At 32.4% G+C, this 11595-nt stretch overlaps 2 protein-coding genes across 2 annotated transcripts in view; both read right to left on the reverse strand.

Annotated features, from left to right (window-relative positions):
* Positions 1-7334, reverse strand: part of LOC129795427 (allatotropins-like) — a 24852-nt gene extending 17518 nt beyond the window's left edge. Inside the window, exon 1 of the mRNA XM_055836680.1 lies at positions 7221-7334. The gene's annotated coding sequence lies outside the window, so the exon portion shown is untranslated. The remainder of the gene's footprint in view (positions 1-7220) is intronic.
* Positions 4184-11595, reverse strand: LOC129795426 (eukaryotic translation initiation factor 4 gamma 2; the record flags this gene model as incomplete). Its single annotated transcript, XM_055836679.1, is given in 5 exon segments — positions 4184-7447; positions 7533-7716; positions 7852-9283; positions 10730-10843; positions 10929-11595. Coding segments are annotated over 5 exon segments (2514 nt in total). The 3' UTR covers positions 4184-7265.

Raw genomic sequence — 11595 nt, forward strand, 5'->3', positions numbered from 1 at the left:
TTTTTTCTCAAATAAGCTATGCGAATTAATGGATTGAAAAGGCATACTATATACATACAAACATGTACGTACATACGATCCTCAAGCTGCAAAGAAAAGAAATTCTCGCGAAATGTTTTCAGTGGCAAAAGGAACATAAGGGAAAAGTCCAAAAGGCTCGGAGGCGACAATGCGTGATGAAGAAAGTTTTCTAATACATAAAAATTTCTATAAACAACCAGGATAAATTTGTCAACTTTTATGATTTCTTCTGAAATCATCAATTTGTTACATCCTCGAGCATAACTAGAGGACAATTTTTGTTATTGGAAAACACTCCAACGAAGTCATTTACATGTAAATATCTTCACTCTGAGAATGTCATGTTTTTGCTGAATTGAAAATGTAATTTATAACACCATTTTGATTTGAGGATTTTGATTTTAATTGAACACCAATAGTGTTTTTTTCTTGGAAATTTACTAAATTGAGAACAATCTGCAATATCTTTTATATCTTTATATGCATTACATCTCATTCAGTTCATTTTTTTAGCGATTTAATATTGGATTAATTACCTAAAGACCTCACTAGAGTCCCTCCTTTTATGCTTCAACAACAGAAAGAATTTTTTTTGCATTTTTAGGATAAGGGACTTTATATGGAAAATTTATTAGCATAAGCTTCAGAAATTCAAGAAACGGTAACTAAGCTATTTTTTCTTCTTAATTCCTGCTCTAAATCTTTAATTTTCTTCTTTTTTCTAGCCAATGAGGAAGGCCTTAAGTAAATTGGTTAAAAACTTTCGGAAGCTGATAATTTGTATTTATAGACAAAAAAGTTCTATACCTGCCGACAACCTTTAATAGGAAAATTCTACAATATTGATCTTTTGTTTAGATTATGCATAATATGTACTGCAAAAATCTACATTTCAAAGGTTATGTATCCTACATTAAAATGAATTTAATTTGATTTAATTGCCACACAGAGGTATACTCAAAGGGAAGCAGTTAATGAGCTCTTCAATTTCTTTCTCTCTTCTAGGTTACAGAATTTTTAATTACAAGACTTTCACATAAAACTTTTGTTACATAATACAATGTACATAAACGCAGAATGTAGAAGAATTAAGCATGTTGAAAAGGCTCTTATTTAATACGCGTAATGTATTTATGCGTGTAATCATTAATTGTTAAAGTTTTTAAACCACAAAAAATAATATAAACTATTGAATTTTATCTAAACTTTTTTAATGTACTCCTGTCACGCGTGTCCTTTGTTCAACATAACTTAAGATGAGTCAATTTCAATTAGAAAGAATTCCATTTATTATTGTTTAAGCTATTTAAAAGTACACACAAGAAAAAATCTTAAACCATTGAAATGCTTTGAGGTCTTTTAATTCTTTAGAATAGGAAAAAAAAACTAATTTTACCTACAGTGTGCATATTTTTTTTTGTTGAGAGTTAACAATGCAGTGTCTCAGCACCGGATGTTCAAAGGCTTGGCTCTCATAGAAGCAATGAGCTCACCAACCTTTTTCTTCCTATACTGAGGTCATTATATTTTATATAGTGGGGATATCAATACCCTTAGAACGACAACTCCCTCTTTCCCAGAAAAAAAGCGCTAAGTATTTACAAGGTCAATCAAATGAGTTATTCCAAGAAAATTCATTTATACCTGTTGGTTGATAGTTTATAGTGGGAGAGGATATGATACATGAAATAGGATTTTAGCGCTATAGAAGCTGATATGTACGTAGGTATTTATTTTTGTATTAAACACTGTGCTGAAGTCTCTGGCATTCTAAAACTATTAAAAAAAAAAGTCGAATTGAAACTTTCGAATAAAATCTACGTAATAGTTACTACTAAAAGAATCTGGACATTTCATTCACGCCAATTTAGCAATATGGCAAAGAGATTTTCTTTTGTAAGAAAATGGTGGAAAGAGAAAAATGTTAATCACCCTTAGAGATCCGAAAATATATGATTAGTTTGTGTCAACAACTGATTAAAGAACATTATATCTTTGACTAATACTCCAAGTCAAAGACCACAAATTGTTTACTCTGTGTGGAGTCAATTTTGCGTTATATTTGTACAAGAAATTAACCTTTTGCCTCACACTTCCTTTTTTTTGCTCGACCATTAGAACATTTTTAGAAAAAGTTATACTTATTGCACATTATACATATACATGTACAATATGTACGTATATACGTATATTATGTATCTTTTCTAAAGTATTACATTACTTTTTTCTTCTCCAAATGGTGTGTAAAATAATATCCTTTACATCGCTCTATGTATTCATTCCCAATGGGGATTGGTCTCCACAAAATGCAGAAAGTCATTTGCACCGTGAAGAGGAAACGAGCCTTATTAGTTGGTATACCACAATCGTGGCATACCAAGTATTGTAATCGTCGGAAAAACCGACCACCTCAGATCGGGCTCAAACTTGGTATGAGCACGTTTTAGACATCCCACATTACGAAAATGGTGGTGGAAAATTTTTGATCCGGCCGGCCTGCCGGCCTGCCGTCCGGTGGTCAACATTTTGCATTATATCTCGAGAACGGTAACAGATAGAGACTTCCGGTTTGAAGTTTTCTATAGGAATGTGGGTGTAAAATTTCATTTTTTCGCATTTTCAAAATCCAAGATGGCCGCCGTCCGCCATTTTGAAATACTGTCAACCACTTCCCTTACAGCTAGAGGTCTGAAACTTTAGTATGTTGTAGAGCTCAGTGAGACGTTTTCATCAACAATTCGTACTTGACAATCGGTCAAGCCGTTTAGCAAATATGGCGGCCTAAAGCAAAAAGTGTTTTTTCGATATAACTCGAGAACGGCTTGCCCGATTTTGATCATCTTGGTATCAAATGAAAGGTATTGAGAATCCCTACAACTGTCTAAAACATTCCAAGTTTCAAAAACATCCGCAAGAGGCGCTAAAAACAAAAACAAAAATTGCCTAACTTTAAGGGGCTATATCTCCGAACATCTGTTATAGATTTCCTTTAAATTTAGATATGTTGTAGCCTGACTCAATATCTGTCACCAGTCCGAAAATGAAGAAATTCTATGTCGCCGTTTAGAAGATATGGCCATTTGAAAAATTCTTGAATTTGAAAAGTTCTAAGAGCCATATCTCTTGAACGGCTTGTCCGATTTCGCTCAATTTGGTATCAAATTAAAGGTTTTGCAATTACCTACAACTTTTTAGAACATCAGAAACCTCTAGAACCTTTCCTTTAGGACGAAAAGTGCAAAAAACTGTTTTGGTAAAACAAAAATCCGCCCTTTTGTGTACTAGAGATGACCTTGAAATGTATCGAAATATATGTCAGATTATAGCTTATTTCAATACCTTTCCAGAACTAGTCAAGAAATTTCTGTATGTGCAATAGAACTTGATATATAACCATTTTTGTCTTTCGAATTGATGAATTTCATAAAAAAAATCAACTTTGCCTACTAATACTACTTAAAAATTAAATTACAACGCATAGATTGACCCATCCGCGTTGTGGTATACCAACTCTAATAACTGGACGCGTTATGATTGACTTTTATGTTGTAAAAAAAATACCACAGAAAAATAAACATTTTGACTTTAAAAGAAGCATTACAAAAGTTAAAAACACTCAACTTTCCTTCTCAATTTATTATACAAAAGGAATAAATTGTGCATGTAATTTTAATACGGCAAATTTTATTAGGATTCATGTAGCATTAACTCGATGTCATTTGAGCAATCCTATAAAATATGTCTGTCAAAATCGAATAATTTTACATGAAGGGTGTGTAATGGGTTTTATATGGGAAGATTAATGGGAAAGGCATTATTCGACATTTTTTTCAAAATTTATTGAATCAACCAACAACTTTTTCTTATATGATCAATAATTAAAATTTTTTTTTATTATTAATTGTATAAAAATCCGATTTTTTTGTCTGTCGCGTAAGTGATCGTATAGTAATGTAATGAAATTTGATCCTCAAAGTTTAATTCCAATCGGTCAACTACAGAGAACCGGCAGAAGTGAGTTAAGTAATTTTTTGCGTAACCCTTTCATGACTTCTTTCTCCGCCATTTACCATTACTAACCTTATGGTTTAATTGCAATTGATGATGGAGCAGCTCATGAACATCTTTGGATTTGGGATTATGGTGAACAAAATAAAAATCATTTATTGTCACTTTAAAACGATGTGCATTTTTATTAAATTCTTTTCTTGCTCTCTCATAACATTCACTGTATTTGAAGTACTTTCCATTATAATTTAACTACCTTTTACAAAAAAAAAATGAAACATGAATTCGTTCTTTTAGATCCATTTAAATTTTAACTACCCAAGAGTTCAGTCAATTTATTGCAAGTCAAAGGGAAGTCAATCGTTTTCAAAAAGGCATATTTACTTCTTAATACTTTTTTCTCTCTCTTCGTTTTTAGAACATTACGAGAATTTTTCTTTTCTTGAAATTTAGTAAAATTGCAAACTTTGTTTTAAAAGTGTCACTTTCTTTCTCACAAAATAGTAATTTTTATCGAAAATAATATAGCCACTTTTTAATATTCCTTAATCATTCTTTTTTTTTCTCCTTCATAGTTACACAACAACAAAAAAAATTGTAAAATTTCGCAATTTTCACATACATGTTATCGTTTTCTTCCATCTGTATATTTTCGATAAAAATTGATTTTGTGATTCAAAATTCATTTATGCTTCATTTTTTTTAATCTCTGCGAAAAAAATTAAAATTTCTCCTAAAATTCAGCAAAAAAAAAGATGTTAAATATTTTCTTTGATTCAAACAATTTACTTGGAAGACTATTTATAGAAAAAGAGATTATTATAGCGTGGTAGGTATGTTCGTAAAACAAACCAAATACTTCTTTATCGAAGCATAAATGACTTTTGAAGTTTTGTTCTTTGAACGAAACTTCCTTCTATTTTCAAGAGATTTATTAAACTTTCTCCTGCGATTTTCTTTTAACATCACACAACTTGAGTAAAAAATCTCTTGACTTATCCAGAAGCTTCGGATTTATTTAATTTTTTTTAATGAAAAAACTCTAAGTATGATCTTTTTTTTTAAACTATTTATGAGAATTTAAATCACGGAAAAGTTTAGGTATGGTTTTGAGAATAAAATGTAAAATACCAATTGAACTATTTGTCACTTCCATATTGCACTCCACTCAATACTTTCGGAAATGAATTTCCGCATTTAGAGGGAACGCTAAAATTAGGAAGTTTTTTTTTTATAAAAAGAAAAGAGGGGGCAATTCAACCTACAATCATTCAGCCATTGCAATATTCCATCACATAATCTCACACCGAAAATATTGCAAGCTTCTTTCTATCTTCCTTCTCATCGTCCCTTTTTTTTGCGCACAGTGATTTATTTGAAAATATACCATCAGTTGTATTAGAGAGATAATATTCTTGATAAATATTAAATTGATAATGAAAAAAACATAAAATAAAATTAAAAATATAAATAAGAAAATTAGTTCTTTGTGTCTAATTTTCTTATTTTAACTCTTTCAAAATATTTCTGGTAAATTTTCATAAAAATCACTGTTAATTTTATATATTTTTTTTATATTATATTATTTTTTTTTTCTTGATGTTTTTGTTTTATCTTCTCTACACCTGGATGCAAATGAATCGTATGGGTTTTCTCAATTTTTGTGATTATTATTCAGATTTGAGAAATCATCAAATTTACTTAAAAATCATTTCAGTTATTTTTTAATATTCTATTTGCAATGAAAATGTAGGACAAGAATGTCTCAGTTGCTAGATTTTCTTTAAAAGCTCTTTGTCCTAACCATACGATTCAATTTTTTTCTTCATTTCACGTATAGAGATTTAATTTTATTGAAAGATTTTCTTATTTTTCATTGTGTAACAAGGTACAACATGAAAATTTTCACATTTTTATCCTTGTTTAATTAAAACAGATATTTTGAAGAAAATAAAATAAACACGTAAATCCTTACACTGCAGTGTGCCATCATTCATTCGCAATGAACATTTATTTTTTTTTAACTCTATAAGTTGCCATTCCAATTTGTTACTATTTTTTTTTTTTTAATTTCTCTCACTAATCAGGGAATAATACTTAAAAACCACAAAATTCACCCACATACAAATAGTTTACGCAACATTCTTGTGCTTCAAATTGATCTCTACGGTTTGCTTCTTTTTAATTATCTTTTACTTTTCACTAGGAAATTAGATAGAAGTTACAGAAATATTTATAATATAATTTATTAAAATCAGTTAGTACAATGTGATTTTTTATCTATATTTATAAATACATATACTTCTTTTGGAATATGTTTGCATGTAATTGCAAAATAAATTCACAAGTAAATGACATGAAAATCTAAAGACAAGAAGAAACGTTTTCGAATGAATCTGAATGAATTGCATCTAGCAAAAATCACCAATTGCAACATTTTTAGATATTTTTTTTTGGAAATTAATAAAAAATCAAGAAAAAAATAAAGATATCCGCAACTTTTTTTTTTAATATGAACTTGTGATTAATAATTTGTGAATGAAATAAAGATTGTATTGCAATGCGTTAATCAAAATTAATAATTGATTATGTAGTATGTTTAAAAAAAAATCCCGTTTAACGCGGTAGAAACTATTTTTAGGTAATATTGTTAAAGATATAAAACTCAATTGGTTAATTTGAGTCTCTATATAGATAAATTAGCTACATTTTTTCTTTCACTTTCTTTTCACATAAAACAGTTTTCACATGCTAAATATTCATTAAAAATATGTTGGATGTATTAAATTTAAGCATCATGTTCCTTTACCTTCATCCCACTTTTTTTTACTTTATAAATATTCTTGGGCAGTGATTAATTCATATTTGATTCAGTTCCATTGATGTGGTAAATATTTTATGTAGTTTTATTTTCTGTTATGTAGCATTTTTTTTTCTAAATTTCTTCTATATTTTTTCCCTTTAGATGCATTATTTGAAAAAGACGGACAGGAAAAAAATCTAGAGAATGTAACCCAATGAAACCGAAAGATACAACCGCCAACTAATACCAATAATATTAGACAGCAATCAATATAAATTTTATGTTACATTAATATAATTTTCACATGCCCAATTTATGTTTTGTTTCGTTTTTTACTTACTGATTTTGTTGGTAAAAAGATTCTCTCTCAATTAATTTTTTCTCTTACCTGTTTATGCATGCTCAAAGTAAATAAATTAAAATTTATTACTCTCTATACATCATCATCATCTTCGGATTCAGCCTCCTGAAGCCATGTCAGCCATGCATTTACTTGGAAAAGTGCCTTTCCTTTGCCTGGATACGCATCAGTTATATCCTCCTTCCACTGTAGGAATGAATCCTCTTCGATCACATTCAAATCATAAAGAGCTGTGAACCATCGTAAAAGCATTCCTAAGAGAAAAAAAATCACAAATTCACATTTTTTTATTATTTTACATAAACAGATTAATTGAAGAAAACAAAAAAAAATCATTACCTTTGGGAAAGTCCATTGAGTAGCAATACACTTGCAGAGCATAGATAGCGACCAATTGAAGTTGAGAGCTCGTAAGGAAAGCATTCAAAATTGGACAATATTTCTCCAAGAGCTTTCTCTCTTTCTCAATCAGAACTTTCTCAGGGTGTTTCGACATATCAATTCCCTCAGCAATTGTTGTTTCCTACATTTAAAAAAAAAATTCCACTTTATTATTCAATTTGTACATGAAGGGACACAAATCTATTGGATGGATACTTTAGTTCTAAAGTGAACTTTGGAATAAATTGGTTAACAAAAAAAAATATTCTATTCTTACCTGAGTAATATATTTCAAAAGAACAGTCATCATTGCTGTCACGAAACCAGCATCACCGTAGCAGCTGGCATCAACATTCTCTTTGATCCACTTGTAAAATTGCTGTGGATTAGAATCCAATTGGATTTGCTTCCACAACTCCGATTGCACTTTGAGAAGTGGATAGAGGAAGCTTAAATTGCGATCATCGAGAATTTCTGCCATGCGATCTTTTGTACGATCAGCCTCTGGCAAGCTTGTCATAATGTTCACTTTGCTCTTATTGAACATCTCAGTTAATTCTTGTCTCCCTAGAATTTTGTGGAGTTGCTGTAGGACAAGCAATAGTAGTGGATAGTGTTGCCCATTCTCAGTGAACCCAGCAATATCGGTAAGTGAACATAATTTGGCCACAGCTGCTCTTGCCAAGAGATTTGCCACAATTGTCGTTACACGTGGAATGGTGGATTCACGTTCATTCATTGTATTTATGAGATGCCTGAAGGCCTCAACGGTTGCATTGGGATTGAGTTTCCCTTCTTTTTTGAGCAACGTGAGGAAATCAATTGTTCTCTCGTGAGCATCATCACTCTTTTCGAGGATCTCCGTAAAAATAATTGTTACTGCATCCTTCATAAATTTCTCAGGCACTTTTATCTCTATAAACATCATAGCAATGTCATCGATACTGCCTTCATTCTCACCCGGTTCAATTTGCGGCATGTACGTTTCCACAAGAAATACTGAAACTTTCTTTATAAATTCCTCCTTGTTGGGTGTTTTGTCCTTCTTCTTCTCCTTTTGCTTTTTCGGCTCTTCCTTCCCAAGAGCATCTTCCTTCATAATAATTGGATTCACGGACACCTGTACCTGTGGATGACCAGCCTTTTCACCCATTCCTTGCTTCACATTACTTTGCTGATAGCTCTGTTGTTCCCGGACTTGTGGTAATGGGGGATTCGACTCTGCTGGTCCCATATAGTTCTGACCAAATTGATTACCAACATTCCCCCCTGCTGTCTGGGCTCGCGGTTGAGTCAGCGGCAATTGTTGTTTGTTTACATTGATATTCGCCTTGAAAAGCAAACTATTGGCCGCTGGACGCATCTGGAGATTCTCAACGGGATCTTGGGGTGCCTGTATGAGGTTCCTCTTAAAACGTGGTGCCAGATCTTTGTTATTGAGCATATTGCTGGTAAATGAGTTGTGCGAATTGTTATTGCCATGATTGTGCTTATTGTAGCGATTATTGTATGTTTGATAATTCTGATGAGAAGAGTTATTCTGATGATTTCGCTGGCCATTGTGATTCCTATAAGATCCACCGCCTGACATTCCATTGCCACTTGCACCGACACCCAATCCACCCGAACTCATTCCACCATTTGCAAGGCCTCGAACGCCAACAGCATCACGGCCACCAAATGCATTATTCCCTGAAGCTACGTTGTAGCTACAAAAAATATAATTTTCGATATTTTTTTTATCTGTATTGGATGATTCTAGACAATCAAGCGTGACACAAAAGCTGCGATATTTACGAGTATCCTAACAAATGCTATTTTCATTGGAAATTTGTATTATCTAGCACAATTCTTTTCTAAGAGCCAGAAAATGCATTTTTTTTAAATATAAAATTCTTCTATTTGCTTTTGTAATTGTTTTAATGCAATATCTTACGTAAAATTTTATACTTTATTGCTTTATATTTAGGGGAACGTGGCCCAATTGCGACCCCCTAAATTCTGTTTCAGAAGGATTGAAAAAAGTCATATTAAAATGAATTAAATCTTCCCAAGTTTGGTACCATTGGAAAGGTCATTTAATAGGCTAACTTTGTTCCATAGATGCAAACATTCTAACTCTTACCTGTTCTGAGAAATAATGTAATTAAAAAAAGTTGCTAAAATTGCACTTTTTCACCACGGTGTTCTAATTGCGACCCCCCGAGTGTTCCAATTGCGACCCCCTGTTTTTGCCGTAATTTGTGGGTTTTTCACTAGTAGATCACTTTTATCACTACTATAAATAGGAAAAACACCATGAATTACCCGGAAAAGCTGGAAAATCAAGAATTTATTTTCATTCTTCCCCACATTTGTTTTGACATTTCGCCCTCGAGGTGACTACACACACTTTCACACACACCGACAATTGCGCACTCACTGACGTAATTCGCAGAAAATCCACGAAAATTCTTCTGAGGAATGCGTAAATTACACTAACTACACTCCCCTTTGGCTTAAGGAACATTTTCACGGCGAAAAAACTTTCAATAAACGTGAAAAAATATTGATTTTCCCGAAATCAAAACACAGCGCGGTCTGTGTGAGAAAGACACTTCTACACTACTACACGCATGCGCGACTGCTTTACCGTGGTGAATGGTGGAAATAGACGGTCCGAATTGAAACATTTTGGGGGTCGCAATTAGACCATTCTGCATGTATTACATTTTCACTTAATTACTTAAAATACCTAAAATCTTTCAAAAAATTGTAAATCAAGTAATAAACTAGACCCTCTAAACTACAGAAACGCGGCATAATATGAGACATAATAGTGGGAAAAAAACTCATATCAACTTAGTTTCTAAAATCAGAAAATGTCGGCCAAGTGCTGAAAATGAATTTTGATTTTTAATTCGTCCTGTTGTGTACCAAATTAATTTATTTTAGGCGCTAACATTATCTTACTATAATATCTTCATAATGTAGTGAAACTAATTTTATAATATTTCGTCATTTACGAGAAAAAGGGGCGGTCGCAATTGGGCGGCGGTCCGATTTGGGCCACGTTCCCCTAATAATTTTCTTTTGAAAGAGCATTGCGTGACCACTTGATACAGTACCATAGAATGAGGAAGAGTACATACTACAAATTTAAATTAATGACTTACGGTGATATTATCGGTGAGGTGTTGGAAACAGTCAAATTGCTAAACATATCATTGAAGCCGGAAAGTCGATTTATCCAGTTATCGCCATCTCGATCATTTCGTAGATCCCGCGATCTGTAATAACATGAAAATTTTATCAGTAAACTTTTTTATTTTTTTCAATGAATTCACCAGCAAAATAATAAAAAAAAAGTCATACCTGTTTACAAAATTGGGACGAATGAGATCGTCATCAATTCTCAATTGGTGAATTGGAACGGGACCTTCAGTAGTTGCTACTTTTCTAGGTACCCAATTGTTCCGTCGCAACTCAATAATGTCGCGCAACATAAACCTTATTCGTGGTGGATATTTTGCCGACATTGATTTCTTCGCCATGCCCTGGAAATACTGATTCATCAGCATTTGGCCCTGTTCTGTATCCAAGTTCTTTCCACAAGTTCTGAGCAACTGACACAGACATTCCATGTCCTCGTTGCGCATATTGTTGTTTGCATTGGGCTCCAGGAGTTGTATAATACATTGGTGTATGGTGCTTTCTGACACCATACCCAATTTATACAACTCCCCAATGAATTTGACATTCCCAAGCATCTTCTGCTTGAATATCTGCTGCTTCTCCTCTTCATCCTCTGGCAATAGTGGCGAGTCATTTTTCTTTATCAAATCACTATATGTTGAGCGCTTTATAAATCTATCGCGACAGGTGTTCACTATTAAACGAAAAACTGTACATTCATCATTTGCTTCTTCAAAATTCGGTGCTTCTGAATGCAGTCTCTTGCACAATTGTGCATACATAGACGAGTACTTTGGCTCATCTACTGCTTTTTCGAATATCAAATGAATAACACCATTTAATATTT

This window comes from Lutzomyia longipalpis, chromosome 4 (genome assembly GCF_024334085.1).
Source record: "Lutzomyia longipalpis isolate SR_M1_2022 chromosome 4, ASM2433408v1".
Lineage (NCBI taxonomy): Eukaryota > Metazoa > Arthropoda > Insecta > Diptera > Psychodidae > Lutzomyia > Lutzomyia longipalpis.